Source organism: Rhinatrema bivittatum, chromosome 1, assembly GCF_901001135.1.
Source record: "Rhinatrema bivittatum chromosome 1, aRhiBiv1.1, whole genome shotgun sequence".
NCBI lineage: Eukaryota > Metazoa > Chordata > Amphibia > Gymnophiona > Rhinatrematidae > Rhinatrema > Rhinatrema bivittatum.
This window is the reverse complement of record NC_042615.1, coordinates 312431796-312455522: the sequence shown is the minus strand read 5'-3', so window position 1 is coordinate 312455522 and position 23727 is coordinate 312431796. Positions and strand designations below refer to the sequence as shown.

Sequence of the window (23727 nt, the reverse complement as noted above, 5' to 3'; positions counted from 1 at the left end):
TGAGTAGAAATACAGGTAATACAAAGAAATTTTTAACAATATTATAGGAAAAAACTTATTTGTCATACCTGTCTAACAAGCCCTCCATTATGATCCAAGATTACAAAACTTCAGGAAATATAATATATTATCCAAGTAATTTAACTATAGGACAGTTTACTTTTCCTTGAGAGATTTAATTCCCACCACTAGAGCACATTTATTCAGGACCTGGAGAAGAGCTAAGTAATGGTCCACTTTTACTTATTACAAATTCTGTTAACTGAGATGGTTGATTAAATATATAAGTATTACCTCCATGCTTTACTACACATTTACACGGAAATTTCAATATGAAAAACATTCCTAATTGGACTACTTGAGGTTTTAACAATAAAAATTGTCTTCTACGTTTTTGGGATTGCCTAGACAAATCCGGGAACATCTGAACTTTGCAGCCCAAAAATTCCTCTGATCTATTTAGGAAATACTTTCTGAATACCCCATCTTTATCAGACTCTAACATAAAAGTCACCAGCAATGTTGATGGTTTCGCCAAATTACTCTCAGAATCTTCTAATATCACGGTTACATTTATACTCTATGCCTGTGGTGGTTGTAATTCCTGGATCAAAATATTCTCATTACTGTTTCCCCTAATAGCTTTCTTCAGTGGAGGAAGGTAATATAACTTAGATATAATTGGTAATGTTGCTTCCGGTAATTTAAGCACCTCCATTAGATATCTCTGCCAAAGCTGCATTGGTGTTGACATCGGAAGCTTGGGAAAGTTAATGCACCAAATTTTTTTACTTCTTGAAATGTTTTCCAAATTTTCAATGTTAAGTTCTAAAATCTGATTTTCCTTAACCAAGGCGTATTTGTAAATCATTCAACTTTCCCAGGTCAGCTTTAACTGTCGACAATTCAGTTTTAATTTGGGCGTTTTCTGCTTCTACTTTATAGACATGGATATTGTGGAAAAAATGTATCCCCAAGAGCATAAGTCCTTTGATGTACAGTAAGGAATAAATTTAGTCTCTCTTAAGTCGACTTAGCAAAATCAGAAAAAAATCCAAATTCTGGGGTAGATTTTATAATTCTCCACACGCTCGAACATAAATACGCCAGATTTTATAAGATACGTGCATGGAGATCACGTGACGCTGTGCAGGGGAGCGGATGTAGCCTTCCTCTGCTGGCTCCCTGCTGCGCCGACTAACCCCATCCTAGACCATCACAGCGTGCTATTTGTGCCAGACCTGATCTATTTCGCATTGCTACTCGTCAGGGGCCTGCTTTAACTATTCAAGATGACCACGCGCACGGCCAAAAAAGAGAAAGACAGGGATCGAGACCAGGAGAGGTTGAGGCCTACGGAAACGCTCTCAGACGATGAGACCTGCCTCCCCGACTCCCCCCTGCCATCGAACTGGGCAGACATAAGGGCAGCGGTGGTAGCGGCTTTGGAGCCCGAGTTTAAAAAGCTTTCTCACCAAATTGCAGAGCTTAACTCCTCACTTTCTGGATATGAAAGCCGGTTTCAAGAAATGGAGAACAGGGTCTCAGAGACGGAAGATGGTCTCCATGCCATGCGCTCTGACGTCACGAGCATTAGAGCGCTGCTTGACCAACACACTAACCGGCTTGAGGACCTGGAAAATAGGTGCCGCCGGTCAAATCTCCACTTTGTCGGCTTACCGGAGGAGCTGGGAGAAAGAGATTTAGCGATTACCCTGGAGACCTGGCTGAATCGCGAGCTTCAGATCCCGGCATCACGCGGCCCCCTGAGAGTGGAACGTGCACATCGTTTGGGCCAGCGGCGAGCGCAGCAAGTCAAGCCGCGAGTAACAATAGCAAAGATCTTAAATTTCACCCACAAAGAGGCAGTTCTGCAGGCGGTCCGAGGAGGGAGGACTCTTTCTTACGAGGGGAAAAAAATCTTGGTTTTCCAAGATTTCTCAGTGGCTCTCTCAGCGCAGCGCAGGGCTCTTTCCCCCTTCTGCGCTCAACTCCACAATCTAGGCCAGCGCGCGGTCCTGGTGTATCCGGCTAAGGTGAGAGTCTCTACTTCTGGCGGTCCGCGATGGTTCACTGAGGCAGCCACAATCCGCGACTACATCGCTTCTCTCAATGCGGCCTGAACTGGGGAAGGAGAGACACCCTGAGACTTTTTGTCAACCGGGCTGAGCCTGACTATTAATGGCAGCGAGTGCTTTCTCTTTGTGGGTTGTTGTATGGAGGGTCAGTGGGTTATCCTGTTTGAAATACTTTCTTGTGTTTTGTGCTAGGTTTGGGATCCTAGGGTTTCTTCCCTTATCATTAGGGATAGTGAATAATTTCAGCTAACTCCCTTAATTCGGGGGAAAAAAAAATAAAATAAAATAAACAGGACACATAAGGAAGGGGAGGACGAAAAAAAGGGGGGGGGACCATATAATTCAGACAGATAGAGTTAAATATGACCGCAGAATGGGGACAGGCTTTTCTTGTTCCTTCTCATTCTTCCTCCATTTGCATGTCTGAAGACCACGGTTGATAAAGTTCAGTTTTCGAGTTGGAGCTACAGTTTTTAAGGGCTGCTTGCACTAACGGGCCGCTCCTAGCTTCTAGTACTTAGCTGATCTGGAGTCAGCCTGTCATTGTGGGTTGGCACCCACGTTAAGTCTTCTTTGGGGTTTGCAATCTGGGATATCATGCCTCTCAAAAAAAAAAAAAAACAGAAGGGGATGGGAGGCATTGACTTCACATACACATAGGGGGTGGGGTTGGTGGGAGTAGAGGGGAGCCTTAGCGTCTCGAGTGATCTCCACTAGAGGGGTTAATTGTAATTTTGGGAATAGGATGGGGATTTTGCTTCAGGGGAAGGAGAGGGTGGGGGGTGGGGATGGGTATTTGAGGAAGGGGGGAGGAGGGGGGGATTTCAGAACTCTCGAAAGCCGCCGTCTGGATATGGGGGTTCATGGAGTGAGCTCCACGCTAGTCACGATCCACGAGTAAATGAGGTTCAAATGCCGAGGGGATGGTCCTTGCTGGGACGGCCATCGCCTCTTTCGAAATTGAAATACTATGCTTTAATAATCCTTTTGGCCTACGAAAATGGTTAATCACGGCCCTAAGTTAGTATCTTGGAACGTATGTGTGTTACGAATAGGCTCAGGCCAGGAGTGGTGAACACCACTACCGAGGGTGTCTCAGGGAGGAGAAAGGCAGGACTGCAGAAGAGTCTAGATGCTGGCTGGTGCAGGCAGGAATGAGGGAACCCTATGGGCAAATGGGAAGGTGGAATAGGCAGATGGAGTCTAATACTGGCTGGAGACACCTGATACCAGATGCATGAAGGTAAGAGTGAACTTGAAGACTGGAACAGCATGGAAGTATGTGTGAACGTGAATGTAGGTAAAGGTGTACAGGAAACTGGAACTGGGTGCTGGTAAGGATGAACTCAGGAAGCGTGCCGGTATGAGTGATAATGACTGGAGGTGTAAGTGACTGAATTGAGGAAACCAGACTGACAGAGAACTGGACAGACAAACCAGGACAGCACTAACATTGAACATGAAACACATAAGCCCTGAAGGCAGCAGAGCGGCACAAGACCCGAAGGCTACAGACAGCAGACAGAGAGCCCGTAGGCCACACACACACAGCAGGCAGAAAGCTCGTGGGTTACCGATAGCAGGCAGAGGCCCGTAGGCCAGACACAGCGGACAGAAGACCCATAGGCCACACCCAGCGGACAGAAGGCCCGTAGGCCACACACAGCGGACAGAAGGCAGAAGCTCGTAGGCCACACACACACACAGTAGGCAGAAGCCCGTAGGCCACACACGTACAGTAGGCAGAAGCCCGTAGGCCACACTCAGCGGACAGCAGGCAGAGGCCCGTAGGCCACAGACAGCAGGCAGAGGCCCGTTGGCCACAGACAGAAGGCAGAAGCCCGTAGGCCACAGACAACAGGCAGAGGCCCGTAGGCCACAGACAACAGGCAGAGGCCCGTAGGCCACAGACAGAAGGTGAAAGAGGCTAGAGCAGGGAGCCCAGGCGAGCTCGATGCCGAAGCACCGATGGAACTACTAGACAGGGTTATAAAGGAGAGTCTGGGATATAGAGTAGACAGGAAGGAAGGAGTGGGCCAGCCAGAAGAGCATGCTCGTGGGGGACCTCTGGTGGTGAGGCGGCTGCATAGCAGCCATGGTCGTAACAATGTGGTATCCATTCACCCATTAAAAGGTCTAAAATTTTACAAGTTTTGAGGAGGACTTCCATGTACATTGCTTTTCTTCAAGAAACCCATTTAACTGATGGGGAGCACGTCAAATTACGTCAAAATTGGGTGGGAGCAGTTCACTTTGCGTCTGCCAGTTCCAAATCTGCAGGAGTGGCCATTTTAATTCGGAAAAATCTCATGTTTCAAGTGATCAACGAAATTAAAGACCCTAATGGCAGATACTTGATTTTAGAAGCAGAGTTAAACCACGTCCCCATGGTATTGTGTTGTGTTTATGCCTCAAATACGCACCAAGCTCCCTATTATTAGGAATTACTTAAATTATTCCTCCCGTATATAGACAAGGCACTGGTTGTGGGAGGGGATTTCAATGCTCTAAGGGTCCCTGAATGGGATAAAATTTCGGCAGTGACACATGCCGGTCCTCCCAGTAAGGAATTACACGATTTGGAGCATACCCTGCATTTAGTGGACTCATGGAGGACCCTGCACCCATTTGAAAAAGATTTTTCTCACATGTCTAGAGCGCACGCGACGCAATCGCACCTGGATTATTTTTTTGTAAGTACGCACTATTTTTCAAAAGTTTTCAATGCCGGCATAGGTGATATTGTGGTCTCGGATCACGCACCCATTTGGCTGAAGTTGACACCTAACCCGGCAGACCCCAAAACGCGTCAGTGGCGATACCCCTATTTTTTAGCGGAGGATAGCACTTTTCAGGTCTATATCTGAGAGAGGTGGGAAGATTATGCAGCACTTAATGCACAGCACAGTGATGACCCTATTTTATTCTGGCTGACCGCTAAGATGGTACTATGGGGCGACATAATTTCCTATGTTGCTCACTGGAGAAAGTCCATAGATAAGAGACTCTTACTTCTTAGTGCCCAACTACAAAAAGCCAAACGGGCCCTCGCGGCTCGGCCATCCCCCCAACATCGCGAAGCCTTTATCTCACTGCAAACGGCACTGAACTCTCTCCTTCATCAGAGAGGGAAAAAGAGTGTTCTATATTACCAATTCAAGTTACATCAGTTTGGGAATAAGATGGGGAAAATGTTAGCCAACTTGGTCAAATCTACTAAGGGTTCACGATCTATTCCAGCAATTCGGACATCCAGGGGTCAAGTTGTTAATACCATGCCTGACATCCTAGAAGCTTTCCAGGCATGTTATTCTTCCCTGTACCAGTCTGAGGGATGGAATCCGGATTATTGGAGCGAATTTTGCACCAAATTTAATCTTCCTTCAATTACGGTAGCACAGCAGCGTTGGTTAAATGAACCTATCATGATAGATGAGGTACGGAAAGCCATTCATCAAGCCAAAAAGCTAAAGGCGCCTGGGCCTGATGGCTTCAGCTCTGAGTTCTTTAAATGTTTGGTAGACCCTCTGAGTAATCGTCTTCCTTTAGTATTTCACAACATGATAGACCAAGGCTCATTTCCCCCTCATGGCAATACAGCCCATGTAATATTGATTCCAAAGCCTGGTCGGGACCCCCTGGAGCCATCTGCTTATCATCCCATCTCGCTGCTGAATGTGGACCATAAACTCATGGCCAAAATTATGGCGGATCACTTGGGGAGTATTCTGCCGACTCTGATACAACCCGATCAGGTGGGTTTTGTCAAAAAACGTTATGCGTTGACAAATATTAGGCGAGTGGCCGCGGCAATGGCTTTATGCAGGCGTTCGGATATTCCATTCTTGGTGGTGAGCCTAGACGCCGAAAAGGCATTTGACCGGGTAGAATGGAGTTTTATGTTTCAGGTGTTAGAATCCATGGGGTTTCAAGGGTTTATTTTTTTCATGTAATACAACTACTTTACCATGCCCCTATGGCGTCTATTTCGGTGAATGGGGCGCTATCTCCCCCTTTTCCAGTGAGGCGGGGCACACGTCAGGGATGCCCACTGTCCCCTCTGCTATTTTTGCTGACCATGGAGCCCTTGCTCTTGGCATTACAGGCATCCCCGAGTATTAGGGGGGTACAGTTTTACTCACGGGCGGAAAAGAAGGTTTTTAAATATTCTGCTTTTGCAGATGATGTACTGGTTTTTCTTACCTCCCCGGAGAAATCCCCATTGGCTCTTTTACAATTGTTTCGCAGCTTCGGGTCGTTCTCAGGTCTGCGAATCAATTGGGATAAATCGGAAGCTCTGGCCTACCCATCCACTCTTAGGGAGCGATGGTCGGGAAGGTTCCCCTTAAAATGGGCAACAGACTCGCTTAAATACTTGGGGGTTTTTATTTCTACTGAAGTGAAATGCATTTATTCCCTAAATATTCCGCGACTAATAACTTTGACGAAAGATAAGTTACGCCAATGGCGCGAATTCCCCCTTTCTTTAGGGGGCCGTATAAACTTATTCAAAATGACTCTCCTGCCTAAATGGCTCTACGTGCTGCAGAACTTCCCATTTCTTCTTACCAATTCTGACCTGGGGACGGTTGACAAATTACTCCGTGCGTTTATTTGGAGGGGTAGGAAAGCGCGAATCCCGTTGAGCTGGCTTAAATTGAAGTGGGGAGGGGGCGGAATGGGGGTCCCAGATCTGCACCGGTATAACATTGCGGCTAATCTGCGCATTGTTCGTGACTGGATTTCAGAGGACTCCCAATGTGTGACACTAGTGGCGGAACATACGTTAGTAGCCCCTCTAGACTTACTTTATGTACTTATGTGCCCCGGGAAGGCGCTTTCTAGTGAGTTACAACAGGACCCGCTCATTGCACCCATCCGTCATGCTTGGCGCTTTTGCACCAGACAACTGGGAGTACCTACCTTTTGTGCTTTTTTGGCACCCATTATGGGTAATCCGGAATTCTCACCGGGCTCCTAATCTCGGGTGTTTAGAGATTGGCGGGTTAAAGGTTTCACTAGGTTGGGCCATATGTTTGATACTTCAGGGATGATGTTCTCTTTCCCAGAGATTCAGAATTTATACGGGATCGCTGGGACTCACATATTTAGTTACATGCAGCTTTGACACTATGTAACCTCCATCCCGGCCTCTCAAAAATTGCCTTCTCAATTTCAGAATATTGTAAGTTTTTTTGGGCTTGACAGCACTAAGGTGCCGTCCCTATCTCTGTATTAGCAGAACCTGCTCAAGGGGCTAGCGACTGATTCTTACCAAATCTCGGTGGCACGATGGAATAGGGATGGAGTGTTTCAGGTTCCGCTGGCAGTATTTAAGGCGAGTATGACAAACTTGACTAAACTCACCAGTGCCATGTATTATAGGGAGATGCAGTATAAGCTGCTTTGCTGGGCATACATAACCCCGCAATTGGCTTTTCATGCCAAGTTGGCACTTACCGCATCGTGCCCAATCTCACACGGGGACCCCTTCTCATGCCTTTTGGGCCTGCCCCAGCATCAATAAGTTCTGGGGGAGTATTGTGGGTTATCTCAGGCGGTTGTTAGGGATTAATCTTCCTCTATCCCCATATATGATTTTATTTGACTGTGTTCCCCACCCGCTTGTCCGAGGTCAAAGCCTTCGGGGGTTTCTGAGAAAGGCCTTTGCGGTGGGGAGGAAGGTTGTCCTCATCACCTGGCGGGACTCAGCCGGCCCATCCTTTTGGATGTGGCGCATTCATCTCCATCGCATGATGGAAATGGACAACTTGGCCTCCAAGGCCGGCCCGTCACAACGACGTTGCTTCATACAGATCTGGAATGGATACTTGCAGGCTTTACCACACCGGGCACGCAGTCTGATTTTGAATGACTGAGAGGGGCTTCAGACTTCCTATACCCTTTGCTTGTGGACATGTTTTGGACTTTCGGTGGTATTCTGGCGAAATGTTAGGGTGGGGGGTTGGAGGGTGGGAGTGGGGGGATTTCAGTGTTTATTGACAGTCAATTTATTGGTAGCTACCATTGAAAGTATTGGGGATATATAAGGAAAAAATATGTCTCTGATGCCTGTTTGTTTCATGATGTGTGTTAATTCAATAAAACAGTTTCAACATACGATACGTGCATAGCCGCGCATATCTTATAAAATCCGGGGTCGGTGCGTGCAAGGGGGTGCACATTTGTGCAACTTGCACGCGCTGAGCCCTGCGCTTGCTGCCCGTTCCCTCCGAGGCCGCTCCGAAATCGGAGCGGCCTTGGAGGGAACTTTCCTTCCACCCCCCGCACCTTCCCCTCCCTTCCCCTACCTAACCCACCCTCCCAGCCCTATCTAGAAACACCCCCCCCCCCCACCTTTATCTGAAAAGTTACTACTGCCTCTGGGCAGTAGTAACTTATGCGCGCCGGCGCAGCAGGCCCCGACACAAGCCACGCCCCCGGACCGCCCACCCCCCCCCCGAACACACCCCGATCCGAAACCACGCCCCCTGGCCATGCCCCCGACTGCCCCTTGGGACTTACGCACGTCCCGGGGCTTGCACGCACCGCCGAGCCTATGCAAAAGGGTTACGTGTATAAGGTATGCGCATACCTTATACACGTAACCCTTTTAAAATCCAGCCCTCTATGTCTCATGAGCAAACTTGAACTTTACAAAAATACAGACTCATAATCATGTTTAAATTGTGTTTGAAAACAAAAGAAATCAGAGAGTATCCCTACCATGTACATCTTGATCAGAACTTTCTAACATAGTAGTTAAATAAAGCCCCTCTGATGATAATGAGATTCCTCTGAAATCTTCAACTGGGTACTCCCTATTTTCCTTTTGGGAAAGTAGTATATTTTATTTATAGAAAGATATATATCCAGTGTAATATTTAATAACTTAGTAAAATATTTCTTGATTAAGTCTCAAGGCACAATAACCTGAACTTTTGAAAAATTCAGGAAATGTAGATTTAAGTGGCTCCATCTGTTCAAGCTTCAGCTTAATAGTGTTTTATTCTGAATTACAGCAATGTTTACAGCCCTCAAATCTTCAACAGCTTTTCCTAAGTCTGCCATTGAAATCCATCTCTTGGGTAAATGCTAGCACCTTAACATTTTGCGACAAAGAAACAATATCAGATGAACATGTTCAAACTGAAGCCTCTAATCTTACTAATGCCATCCATGTTGCATCAAGGATTACTGATAGCTTAACAAGAGGGACAGAAGCTTAACCAGCCAAGCCACTTTGAAACCTCTGTGGCTCATGCAATCTCCCTACAACTCCTAAAACTTCATCTTTATGAGGGGCACCTTCCAGCAGTGGGTCTGGTCTCTCGAAACAGAGCTCTCCACCCTTCAACAAGCCCAATGTTACTGCAGAAAGCTCCTGGTTTAGTTCTACTCCCTCCATCTACGGCCCTGGTGTTAATGTCATTAAACGGCACCAGAGCCACTTTTGGGCTGAGACTGAATGGTGACAGAAGATGATCAGAAGGGGGAAGGAGAGTTCTTCCTGAAGCTGCTCGAGTACTCTCCTGCCCCTAGCAACAACTGAACTACAACCCTCCAGTGTTCCAGGATCCACGCTGAGAAAGGAGTCTAACTTAGGGTGTTGAAATCTGGGAGGGAAAAACTCAGACCCTTCCTTTCCTTTCTGTTTGGTATAACCAAATGAGGGTAAAAAATTAAGTTGGCAAAAGATTCAGCAGAGTGGAGCTCATTACTCAGCTACTCACATTGTCATTATGTGCCACCCCACTCTTCCAAATATGTCCTACATCAGATAAGATCTTTTCTTGAGGCTAAGAAAATTACTGAGGTCAGTTCAACTGTGGAAGGAGCTGCTAGCAATGGCTAGACAATAGTTTCATTTTTTTTCTAGACTATATCACATTATGCTTTTTCTGGGTTAATTATTTTTCCCTTTTTGTTCTTCTTGCTTCCTGATGCTCTTCCTCCCCCCCCCTCCCCCCGCAAAAATTTGTGGTCTGTTGGGGAGTGCATATTATAATGCTTCTTTTTATGTTTTGTTTTTCACACTCATATTTAATTTGAAAAAAGAAAAGAACATTTGGAAAAGAGACTGGTAGGGCTTTCAGTGCTTCAGCAGCTCTTCTTTTGACCATGAGTCATCTCCCTGTCTTCACTACCTGCTCGGTGGAGGCTGCTGTGCCACACAGCAATTTTGTTTATGTAGGTACGCCTTGGGCTTGAAACGTTTGGAAAAACTGGGAATAAGGCATGATTTCTATTGCAACTTCTGCAGATTTACCTGAACTTTAGTAATATCATAGTGGCCTGGACCTGGAACAGCAATTGATTGGCCATCAAATTCAATCTTTCGGTTTACTTTGGAAAGAAATGGAGCATAGCCATCTGGAAAAAAAAAAACATAATTAAAGTTATAAGTGAGACATAAAAATAGAATATGATAAAAGATTGGGACCAAAACATCCATTCAGTCCACCCAGTAGGCTTCATCATCTAATTCCATAGACCTCTGGCTTTCCACTTACTACTTTGTAACTAAGAATCTTCTGGCTTAACCCAGGCTTTCTTGAATCCCATTACAGTTTTTGCCTCTATCTCCATCCACTGTCCTTTCCAAAAAGAAATATTTTCTGATATTATACTCATGTCTTGAAGCTCCATCTCATGATCTCCACTATAAAATTCAATCTCCAAATATAACTGTTTGCTTGAGCTGCCCAGAGCTCATGCTATCATTCTGGAGACTGCAAGCAAAAGAGGGGAGGGAGGAGCTGAGGCAGATAAAGAGGTATATAGAGGAGACCTTCAGAGACATAGTAGCCAAGTCTCAACTCCAGTCTGACAGCCCTGTCTTGCCTTGGAGGAGGAAATTCACCTGATCGGACAGTTTCACCTTGGTGTAGCAGGATGTGATCCTATAGCAAGGACCAGGTCTCCAGGTGATGCAATTTCCTGTCATTCCAAGGATGAATCTCAGAGGGATATTGCCCAGGAGGGAAGAGGTAGGTAAGACATTATAGTTGCTGATTCGATCATTAGGAAAGCAGACAACAGGGTAGCTGCTGCTGGATATGAGAATCATTTGGTAACTTGCCTGCTGGTGTGAAGGTGGTGGACCTCATGAGTCCCCTAGATAGGATTTTAGACAGTGCTGGGGAGGAGCGGGCTGTGTGGGAGAGAGATTCTGACTGCATAATTTAGGCTCTTAGGTAGAAAATTGAAATCCAAAACCTCCAGGGTAGCATTCTCTGAAATGCTCCCTGTTCCATGCACAGAACCCCAGAGACAGGCAGTGCTCTGGAGTCTCAATGCATGGATGAGGCGATGGTGCAGGAAAGAGGGCTTTAGTTTTGTTAGGCAACATTTTGGGGAAGGGGGGGCCTATCCCAAAAGGATGGGCTCTACCCTAACCAGTGTGGAACCAGGCTGCTGGCATTAACCTGAAAAAAGGAGATAGAGCAGCTCTTAAAACGAACATAGAGGAAAGCCAACAGTTGCTCAGTAGTGCATGGTTCGGAGGTAGATATCTTCAAAAGATACCAAAGAAACAGAGGAGTTAGAGCACCCCGATAAAGGGGTTCCAATTTAAGCAATAGTAGCCCTCGTGCCTATAAGTAAAGAACGAACTACGTTAAATTCGAAATTAACCCTATCGACTGAAAAGCATACTTGAAATTGTTGGAGACGTGGACCCTTGGACTGAGGTAGAGTTGATGCAATCTGCACAGAGGAGCCCTGCAAGTCCCCACCATCAGCAGGCGGAGTTGGATGAGGCAGATGCCCAGCTGGATCTTTGCTCTTACCAGCCTAAGTTCCCCTTGGATTGAGCCTTTGGATACCAAGGCCGGCAGGTCTTAGGTGAGTGTCTCTGCTGATGATTGGACGGTCCGAGAGACAGGCAATGGTCAGTAGCATGCAGCATTCAGGAATGTTCAAGAAGCAGGCAAAGATCAGTGGATACAGTATTCAAGAAGGTCCGAGAATCAGGCAATGGTCAATAGTAGGTATCCGTCCGAAAGGCAAGGTGGGACGGATAGGCAAGGCAGGAAGCCGAGAGCAAGACAGGTAGGTAGAAGAGACAAAAAACTGAAGAACTGACCACAAGGCCTGAAGAACAAAGACAGGAGTCACAGAACTGAAGACGAGGACAAGGACCACTGGAACTGAAGACGAAGACGGGAACTAGAATGGGAGACAACGGCAGGAACTAGGACTGATGACACTGAAGCAACTCACACTGTGAAGTCATAGAGAGACCTGTTGCTGAGATTTTGGATTGTCAGTGCTGGTCATTTATAGGCCTGTGCCCATGATGTCATCAGGAGGCTCCTTGAGCCTTTTCCCGCCGCGGGACCTTTAAATGAGGCGACGTCGGGCACGCACGTGCCCTAGGAGGAGTGGAGCCTGCTGAAGACAGCGGCATCCTGCCACATAGAATGTTGATGGCATTTCATCGGTTAGGAGCGCAGCGGCCTGCCGCGTAGGGACCAGGCACGCCATGTCAGGAGGCGGGGAAGCTGGCGTGGCTGGGGAAGTGAGTACGGCCTGCTGAACCTAACAGAAATGCCTGTTTGCTAATGCTAGAAATCTATAAAATAAGATGGAAGAATTAGAACGTATAACACTGAAGGAAGAGATAGACATGATTGGCATCTCAGAAACCTGGTGAAAGGAGGAAAACCAATGGGACAGGCAGGGTACAAATTAAGAACATAAGAAATTGCCATACTGGATTAGACCAAGGGTCCATCAAGCCCTGTTTCCAACAGAGGCCAAACCAGACCACAAGAACCTGGAAAGTACCCAAACACCAAGAAGATCCCATGCTACTAATGCCAGTAATAAGAGGCCATTCCCTAAATCAACGATTAATAGCAGATAATGGACTTCTCCTCCAAGAACTTATCCAAACCTTTTTTAAACCCAGCTACACTAACTGCACTAACCACATCCTCTGGCAACAAATTCCACAGCTTAATTGTGTGTTGAGTGAAAAAGAATTTTCTCTGATTAGTCTTAAATGTGCTACTTGCTAACTTCATGGTGTGTGCCCTAGTCCTTCTATTATCCGAAAGTGTAAATAACCGATTCACATCTATTTGTTCACGACCTCTCAAGATTTTAAAGACCTCTATCATATCCTCCCTCAGCTGTCTCTTCTCCAATTATATCGCAATGATAGGGTTGATCAATTTGGTAGGGGTGTGGGCCTTTATATTAGCATTCGTATAGGGGTAGATTTTCAAAGGGGTACGCGCATACGATACGCGCGTACCCCCCGAAAACCTACCCCAAACCCCCCCTGCGCGCGCCGAGCCTATTTTGCAAAGGCTCGGCGGTGCGCGCAAGCCCCGGGACACACGTAAGTCCCGGGGCTTGCATGGAGGGGCGTGTCGGGGGGTGTGCCGCGAGTGACGCGGTGTTTCGAGGGCGGGCCGCGAGTGACATGGCGTTTCGGGGGTGGGCCCAGGGGTGTGGTGACAGCCCGGGGGCGTGGTCGAGGCCTCCGGTCCAGCCCCCGGGTCAGGTGATGGAGCGCCAGCAGCCCGCTGGCGCGCGCAGATTTACATCTGTTTTCAGCAGGCGTAAATCTGCCAACAAAGGAAAGGGGGGGGGGGTTTAGATAGGGCCGGGGGGGGGGGGTAGGTAGGGGAAGATGCGGGGGGTGGAAAGAAAGTTCCCTCCGAGGCCGCTCCGATTTCGGAGTGTATAACACTCCGATTTCGGAGCGGCCTTGGAGGGAACAGGCAGCGCGCGCCGACCTCGTATTTTATAAGATACGCGCGGCTACTCGCGTATCTTATAAAATCCAGCGTACTTTTGTTCGCACCTGGTGCGCGAACAAAAGTACGCGCTTGCGCAAATTTATAAAATCTACCCAATAGAGTCCAACAGAAGAAAGAACCTGCAGGAGATTAAATGAACAATAGAATCCTTATGAGTGGAAATGCCATGTATGATGGGGAAAAGTATAGCAGTAGACGTATACTATTGTCCACCTGGCCAAAATGAACAGAAAGAAATTAATGGTGCAAGTGGAGAAGGTGTTTCAAGTCACATTTTTAAAACTGTAATTATTGTGTCCCTTGAAGCAATATCTTCTCTCGCTTGAATTTAGATTAGTTATTGTAATTCATTAAATGGAGGATTACCTAAATTCCTTATGCATCTCTTAAACCCACAATCCAGTGGGAGCACTGAGAGGAGAGGATCACCTTGCTGGTGGCTGAAAGGAATCAGTAAGTTTTTGCTTGAGAAATTTTCTTTTTTTAAAGTATAAGGGCAAAGTTCACTTCACTCAGCCACTCTTCACTCAGCCACTTAGGCTTCTCTCAAATCGTTAACAGCCCGACCCATACAGCTGGTCACACATTAGACCTCATTTTCATCAACAACGGTATCGCTATCTCCTCCAAGCCTGACAGCTCACCGGTCCCATGGTCTGACCACAGGATCATCTCCACTGCCCTTGAGATTAAAGATCTTCCACCCCAATCCTCCCCTACAACCACAATACAATTTAGAAAATCCAGCCCCTCTGACCACCTCGACAGCCATCTCTCCAAGGAACTAACTCATCTCGACCTCTCAGACATTAATGCAGCCATCACATCATGGTTCAACATCACCACTAAAGTCGCAGATCAAGCCTGTCCCACCTCCACCAAAGTCCTATGCCCCTCGTCTAATAACAGAAAACCATGGTTCACCCCAGAATTGAAAGCCCTCAAACAAGAACTTAGGAGAAAAGAACACAACTGGTGAAAAAAACCCTCCACCTCCTCACTAGCTGCCTACAAATCTCTACTCAACTCTTACAGGATCTCCATCCTCAGAATGAAGAAAGACTTCTTCGCTAAGAAAATCCACCATTTCATTTTCAATTTGAAAGCCCTCTTCGCATATGTCTCAGCGCTCATCAAACCAGCTCCACCCATCATACCAGATGACCTCGCACTCCACAAAGCCACTCCATACTTTAAGAAAAAAATCACTAACCTAACCACCTCGCTCTCCACTCCCTCTGCAACGCCTCCTCTCGACCCTACTTCCCCACCGTAATAAAATTCAATGCTCGAATCTTTCGATCCTACATCCTCTCTGGAGATAGAAAGTATCCTCAAAAAACTAAAACCAGCTTCGCATCCTTCAGACCCAATACCGCCTAATCTTCTATTCAACATCCCAACCACCATTGCTAAGTCAATCTCGAAAATCATCAACCTCTCCTTATCCCAAGGCCTAGTGCCGGACCAGCTAAAGCTCGCCATTCTCAAACCTATCCTAAAAAAACCTAACTTATCCACAACGGACCCAGTCAACTTCTGCCCAATAGCTAACCTTCCCATGATTGCTAAAATCATGGAAAAGCAAATGTTGCTTACCTGTAACAGGTGTTCTCACAGGACAGCAGGATGTTAGTCCTCACATATGGGTGACATCATCAGGATGGAGCCCAATCACGGAAAACTTCTGTCAAAGTTTCCAGAACTTTGACTGGCCCCTACTGGGCATGCAGCCAGCAGGGGTCCCCCTTCATTTGATAGCTACAGGCAGTGCCGAAAAAATAAAACAAGAAAACGTTACAAACCCAACACCGCGGGGCGGTGGGCGGGTTTCATGAGGACTAACATCCTGCTGTCCTGTGAGAACACCTGTTACAGGTAAGCAACATTTGCTTTCTCACAGGACAAGCAAGATGGTAGTCCTCACATATGGGTGAGTACCGAGCTGAGGATGTCCGAACATGCACCAAATGTACCCAACGGTGTGCACAGGCACAACAACTGGGGTGGAATTTGGTAGAGGGCATCCTGAACCCCACCGGGCAGGCGGAAGGGTGTTGGTACATCACGTTGGAAATAGGTTATGCAGGACAGATTGGCCGAAGATGGAATCCTGTCTTCCGGCTTTGTCCAAGCAATAGTGGGCTGCGAAAGTGTGGAGAGAGCTCCAGGTGGCAGCCCTGCAAATGTCAGGAAGCGGCACCGTAGGTGTGCTACTGAAGTCGCCATGGCCCTCACAGAGTATGCTTTAACACAGTCTTGGAAAGGAATGCCTGCTTGAATCGATGTGAATCGTTTTTTGACGATTTAAAATATCGTCCGATATATTTTAAATCGTCAAAAATCGTTAGGGCCACGATACAATACCAATTCCCCCGATTTATCATTAAAAAATCGTAAATCGGTGGAAGGGGGAGGGCAGGAAAACCGGCACACTAAAACCCCCTAAAACCCACCCCCGACCCTTTAAATTAAATCCCCCACCCTCCCCCCCAAATGCTTTAAATTACCTGGGGATCCAGCGGTGGTCCAGAACGGCGGCGGTCCGGAACGGCCCCCTCAATTGAATCCTGTTGTCTTCAGCCGGCGCCATTTTGCAAAATGGTCACCGCAAAATGGCGGCGGCCATAGACAAAAACGATTCGACGCAGGAGGTCGTTCCGGACCCCCGCTGGACTTTTGGCAAGTCTTGTGGGGGTCAGGAGGCCCCCCCAAGCTGGCCAAAAGTTCCTGGGAGTCCAGCGGGGTTCAGGAAGCGATTTCTTGCCGCGAATCGTTTTCCGTACGGAAAATGGCGCCGGCAGGAGATCGACTGCAGGAGGTCGTTCAGCGGGGGTTCCAGACCGCCGCTGAACGACCTCCTGCAGTCAATCTCCTGCCGGCGCCATTTTCCGTACGGAAAACGATTCGCGGCAAGAAATCGCTTCCTGAACCCCGCTGGACTCCCAGGAACTTTTGGCCAGCTTGGGGGGGCCTCCTGACCCCCACAAGACTTGCCAAAAGTCCAGCGGGGGTCCGGAACGACCTCCTGCGTCGAATCGTTTTTGTCTATGGCCGCCGCCATTTTGCGGCGGCCATTTTGCAAAATGGCGCCGGCTGAAGACAACAGGATTCAATTGAGGGGGCCGTTCCGGACCGCCGCCATTCTGGACCACCGCTGGATCCCCAGGTAATTTAAAGCATTTGGGGGGGTTCGGGAGGGTGGGGGATTTAATTTAAAGGGTCGGGGGTGGGTTTTAGGGGGTTTTAGTGTGCCGGCTCACGATTTTAACGATTTTCACGATAGTTTACACACCCAAACGGCAACAATACGATTCCCTCCCCCTCCCAGCCGAAATCGATCGTTAAGACGATCGAGGACACGATTCACATCTCTACTGATTATATGATTTTCGAAAGGCAATGAAACCTATTTTGTTCTCTGAAGCTTTAAATTAATATTTGTTATATTTTGTTTTACCTGACTATATATTTTATTGTGTATTTTATTGTACTGTAAGTTTTATTGTGTATTTTGCTTGTAATCCACATTGAGGCTCTGTGAATTGCGGACCATAAAACTGTGAAATAAAGAGCAAGTTTGCATACGGTAAACAATGTTTTCCGTAGATAGCAGAATTTAATTTAATTTATATTCTGCTTTTCAAACCTTTTTTTTTCAGCACCTCAAAATGGATTACATTCAGGTACTGTAGGTATTTCCCTATCCCCAGAGGGCTTACAATCTAAGTTTGTCCCCGAGGCCATGTTACTGTAATAGCAGCAGTGGGGTAAAGTGCTAGTAATAGCAACAGTAGGGTAAAGTGACTTGCCCAAAGTCACAAGGAGCGACAGCAGGACTTGAACCCTGGTCTCCTGGTTCGTAGCCCACTGCTCTAACCACTAGGATACTCCTCCAACTCCTGTCCTCCAGGTGGCGGAGCTCTCTTAGAACACTGAGTCTTTGTTACACTCTCCTCCTCCAGAGGGGAGGAGTTAGCAATCTGTCGCTCACCCCGCCAGGAGGGCAGAGTTAGCAAACTGTTCTGCTTTTCTTCTAAAAGGGGAAGGAGTAACAATCTGTCATGATCTGCTCCTCCAGAGGGGAGGAGTTAGCTATCTGTAGTGCTGACCCCGCCAGGAGGGCAGAGTTAGTAATCTGTTAGCGAATTGCTGTTAGATGCTCCTGTAAGGGAAGAAGGTAGCAATCTGTTATGGATCAACTCCCCAGGGAAGAGGAGTTGACAATCTGTTCTATGACACTCTTCTGAGGAGAGGAGCTAACAATAGGTATATTGCACTTTGCTACTGAGATAGCAATCTATCATGCCTCCACTACGGAGTATCAATCTGTTATATATAGGCTGCTGGCAAGTCCCATAGAAAGAGAAGTTAGCTATCTATATAAAACTTCCATAAGCGGTGTTAGTGGTCGGTAGTGGTTGGCTCCCACAGAGTGATAGTAGTTTAAGGAATGACCACTTGGAGGAAATGATGAACCCCTGGGCTGATGGCAGATGACAGCGCCCCCAGGAGGAGATCCTGAGAGGAACCACCGGCTAGGTTAGAATATGAAGTAAACACAAATAGTTCTTTATTAAGCTGGAAGCTGGACCACCAGTGGTGGCAGTAGTGAGTCGAGGTGTCTGGTAGGGCTGAAGTCCTTCTGATACTGGAATATAATCTCTGGGTTGCTGAGCTGTAGAGAGAGACTAGAAGTAGTGAGTAGACAGGGTATACTGGATACAAGATGGTACACTCACAATAGTGGATGTCTACAATGGTCTCTATGCCACAGAGAGTCTTCAGTATATTCAGGAACAGGAGCCGTAGGCGAGCACTGATTCCTCTAAACAGTCTGTAATAAGAACTCACAATAGCTGTATATGAAATGGCTTCTAGAGTAGAAGAGAGTCTATAGAAGATTCTAGGAACATGGGCCCTCGTGGAGCGAGTACCGGTTCCTATCTGCAATCTTGCCAATGTAACTCACGATCTCCGTACTGCGATAACGTCTTGGACGGATGGGAGTCTTCAGAGCTATAGGAATGTAGGCCCTCGTGGAGCAAGTACTGATTCCTATGTACAATAGAACTCACTGTGTTCACGTCCGCGATCGCCACCAGGCAATGAGGAGTCTTCTGAGTATTCAGGGACGTAGGCCCTCGAGGAGCGAGTACCGGATCCCATCTTGGCAATCTGAAATCAAGAAGAGAGAGCGGAGCCCCCATGGAGCGGGCACTCCTGGTAAGTTTGAAAAGGCCAAGCAGTGGAGAAGGATTCCCCTCGCTGACTCGGATCATTGTTGTAAGTATCATGGACTGCCGAAGCAAGTCCTGTTGGAGTTCCTTGCTAACTTGTTAGAGGTTAGCAAACAAAGACCTTTTAAAGTGAAAATGGATGACGTCACTACGGGGGGACGCCCCCGAGGTTCGCGCCCTTATGTCATCAGGAACATTCGCGCCCTTGCTAGTAAAAAGTCTGGAGCGCGCGCCCTTACGTCATCAGGAACATGGCGGATCCGTAGCGTCAAGCCAGCCCGGGGACACTGGGACCAAGAGGCAGGGAGAAGCCGCGGCTGCATCTGTCCGTCGGAGCCGAAGGGAGTCGCTCCCAAGGTAGAGAGGGTGGAGCGAGGGGCGAGAAGAGGCACGAAAGCAACAATCTTTTAGTGTAGTGCACCTGTATGGATCTTCCCACGCAGCCAGGTCTCCCTCAGTCTGTTTCCAAGCAAGACGAAGTAGAACAATATCTCTCCGGGGAGGCGGGAGGATCAGCATGGCTAATTCATTCTGCTATCTACAGAAAACACCATTTACAGTAAGCAAACTTGCACTTTCCCCATAGATAAGCAGCATGAATTAGCTATGCTGTCTGGGAGTCCCCAGCTGATGTGCTGAGCGCAAAGTTTCTGATTATGTCCTGATAATGAGGTCAGATAGGGCACTCAAGACAGAGAATGTAGGCAGACAGTTCTTATCTGTTGGCTTTCCAGTGCTCAAGAAGTGCCCAGTTTTTGGATAGTTCTGCTCATGTCTGCATCTGCTGTGGTCTGCTTGTCCAGGAGGTAGGCTGTGAACATGTGCAGTGAAGACCAGGTGGCAGCTTTGTAAATGTCCAGAATGGGTACCTCATGAAGGTGTGCGATGGAAGCTGCTATAGCACAGACTTGGTTAGGGGAGGCTTCAAATGTTTCTGATAGCAGAACTGTATGCAGTTTGAGATCCAGGACGAAAGGGTTCTCTTAGAAACTGGAAGTCCAGGAGCATTCGGATTAAATGAGACAAAAAGCTGGGAGGCTCTGTGTGCAGAGTGAGTCCGATGTTTATAGTAAGCGAGTGTCCGCTTACAATCCAATGTGTGGCGCTTATGTTCGCCCTCATTGCAGTGTGGCTTTCGGTAAAAGGACAGAAGGACAATGGATTGTTTAAGGTGGAAAACTGAAACCACCTTAGGAAGGAATGCTGGATGCAGACACAGCGTTACTTTATCGTGGTAGAATTCCAAGTAGGGCGAGTAGTGCACCAGTGCTTGCAACTCACTGATGTGTCTCGCTGAGGTGAGGGCAACTAGGAATAGCACCTTCCAGGAGAGGAATCTCAAGAGGCAAGTGTCCAGAGGTTCAAAGGGTGGTAGCATTAACTGCTCCAGGACTACGTTTAAATCCCATGGAACTGATGTTTTCTGGAACGGAGACCTCAGGCGTAGAACCCCATTTTGTGAATTTGGAGATGAGCGGGTGGCAGGAGATTGGGGCCTCTTTGTGAAGAGAATGGTAGGCCGCTATGGCACTGAGATAACTCCGACCATTGCCATGGCTAGCCCTTTTTGATAGAGCAGGAAGAGGTATTCCAGAAGCTGCTCAGAAGAGCAGGAGAATGGGTCTGTACTATGTTCTGAGCACCAGGTGGAGTAGCGCACCCACTTTCTTTGATAATTTTATCTGGTGGAGGGTTTCCTGGAGGAAACTAGAATATGCTGAAGCTGAGGGGAAAGGTTCAGGTGGTAGAGTACCAGCCTTTCAAATTCCATGCGGTGAGATTCAGGGATGAGTGAAGCGGGTGAAGCAGGGAGCCTCCTTCCTAGGTGAGCAGATTTGAACTGTTGCCCAGGGGAATCAGTGGGCCCACCGATAGCCGAACAAGATACGCGTACCATGGTTGTCTGGGCCAAGCTGGAGCAACGAGTATCAGGTCTGCGTTGTCCGTGAAGCATTTCTGGACTGTGCAAGATATCAGAGGTATGGGAGGGAAAGTGAAGAGAAGACCCTCCATCCATTCGATGAGGAATGCATCCTGTGCAAGGCACCGAGAACTGGGGTACACCGAGCAGAAGGTCTGTAACTTCCGATTTTGTTCTGTAGCAAAAAGATTGATGCGCGGAAGACCCCAGGTTTGAAAGAGTCCTTCCGCCACGTCCTGATGGAGCTCCCACTCATAGGGGTGAAAGATTCTGCTCAGTCTGTTGCCTCTGGAGTTGTTGACGCCCGGCAGGTGTGGCCTGAAGGGTGATGGATTTGCTCTCTGCCCATTCCAGGATCCTTTCGGCTTCTCTGCATAGGTTCCAAGAACCAGATCTTCCCTCTTTGTTGATGTAGAACATGGCAACCTGATTGTCCGTGTGGACCATGACTGTCTTCCCCTGAAGTGAGTGTTTGAAAGCCCGAAAAGTGTTCTGAATGTCCCAGAGCTCCAGGAGGTTGATATGTTGTGACCGTTCCCAAGTGGACCACAGGCCTTGAGTCTGTAGGTGGACTAGGTGAGCACCCCACCCTTTGGTGGAAGCGTCGGTGGTGAGAACGGTGTGATGTAATGGGGAACCACAGTGGCACTCCCGTCGCAAGCACCGATTATGTTAGCCACCACTCCAAATCCTGTTTCATACTGGAAGTGAGGGTGACTGGAGTGGAAAGAGGATTGCAGAACTGGCTCCATTGGGACTTTAGACACCCTTGTAGATGACGCACGTGGAGGCAGGTGTGAGGAACAACATATATTGATGCTGCCATGTGTCCAATGATGGTCAGGATCTGATGGGCAGGGGCAATGGTGGCCTTGTGTAGGTGGCCAGCTAGCAATTTGAGGGCAGGGGCCCAAGCTTCCGGGAGGAAGGCTCTGTCTCAGATGGTGTCGATGTGAGCCCCAATGATTTGTAAGATCTGAGTGGGTTGCAGATTCGATTTCTCATGGTTAACAAGCAACCCCAGGCTGTCCAGACAGCATATGGTTGCTAAAAAATGGGTGTGTAAGAGTGACGGATTTGGGGCTACCAGCAGCTAGTCGTCCAGATAGGGGAATAGTTGAATACCCCACCTTTGAAGGTGAGCCACCTCTACTGCTAGACATTTCGTAAAGACTCTGGGGGCTGAGGAAAGGCCAAAAGGGAGCACCTTGTATTGGAAGTGGTGGAATTGGCCATGAAGCATAGGTACTGCCAGGACGTGGGATGCACTGGGATGTGCGAATAGGCATCCTTGAGGTGAAGTGAATACATCCAGTCATTGGGATGAAGGAAGGACAGGATGGACTTGAGTGACGTCATTTTGAATTTCTCCCTTGTTAGGTATTTGTTGAGAGAACGCAAATCTAGGATGGGTCATAAACCTCCCGACTTCTTAGGTATGAGGAAGATTTGGGAGTAGAACCCCTGGTGGAACTGCGCTGAGGGTAGTTCGCGAATGCATTTCTAGTGAAGTAATTTGATGATCTCCTGCTGTAGGGGTCTGCACTGTGCATTCAGGTGTCTTTGGCGCACTAGGTGCAGAACAGATGTAATGGATGCAAAATTGAGGGAGTAGCCATCCTTGATGATCTGTAAGACCCAATGGTCAGATGTAATCACCTTCCATGCTGGAAAAAAGTGGGAGAGCTTGCCCCCTACTGGTAGTGGTAGAGATAGTTTCACATTCCCTAAAAACCCTGTAGGGGCATGGGGGTTTGCTTGAGGCGGGCGAGGCTGTTGAGGAAGGCGTTGGCAAGCTCCTTGCTGCTGAGGAGGCTGAGGGCAATTTGGTGTATATGGTTGCGGCCGGTAAGATGGGTAAGGTCTGTAGGTATGCTGCTAATAATAAGGCTTATTATATGATGTGTAATATCGCCTAGAGGCCGTTGAATCTGAAAGCAGAGTTGCTTACCTGTAACAGGTGTTCTCACAGGACAGCAGGATGTTAGTCCTCACATATGGGTGACATCATCAGAATGGAGCCCAATCACGGAACACTTTTGTCAAAGCTTCTAGAACTTTGACTGGCACCTACTGGTCATGCCCAGCATGGCACTAACCCTGCATCCAGCAGGGGTCCCCCTTCAGTCTCGTGTATAGCAAGAAGTACATGCGAAAAATAAAATAAATCGCAAACGAACCCAACTCCGCGGGGTGGCGAGCGGGTTTCGTGAGGACTAATATCCTGCTGTCCTGTGAGAACACCTGTTACAGGTAAGCAACTCTGCTTTCTCACAGGACAAGCAGGATGGTAATCCTCACATTTGGGTGAGTAGCGAGCTGAGGATGTCCGAGCAATGCACAACAACAGGGGTGGATTTGGGTAGTAGGACATTCTGAAAACCCTAAACGGGTCGCTGGTAGGATGTTGGGTAGTTAAGCTGAGAATAAGTTCCGTAGAATAGACTGGCCAAAAATGGAATCTTGTCTGCCAGCCTTATCTAAGCAAAAATGGGCTGCGAAGGTATGGAGAGAGCACCAGGTCGCAGCCTTACAAATATCCATAAGTGGTACCGAACAAAGGTGTGCCACTGAGGTTGCCACAGCCCTAACAGAATGTGCTTTTACACGGTCTTGTAGCGGAATGCCTGCTTGCTGGTAGCAAAAGGAGATACAGTCCGCCAACCAGGAGGAAAGGGTCTGTTTTCCCACTGGATTTCCCAATTTGATGTTAT

The 23727-nt window shown here is 47.7% G+C and overlaps 1 protein-coding gene across 2 annotated transcripts in view; it reads right to left on the bottom strand.

The window, feature by feature from the left end:
- STPG2 (sperm tail PG-rich repeat containing 2) overlaps positions 1 to 23727 on the bottom strand; it is a 1290079-nt gene that overhangs the window by 1224172 nt on the left and 42180 nt on the right. For both annotated transcript variants that reach the window (XM_029597484.1, XM_029597489.1), the window contains exon 3: positions 10348 to 10451. In XM_029597484.1, the coding sequence (XP_029453344.1) occupies positions 10348 to 10451 (104 nt within the window). The remainder of the gene's footprint in view (positions 1 to 10347; positions 10452 to 23727) is intronic.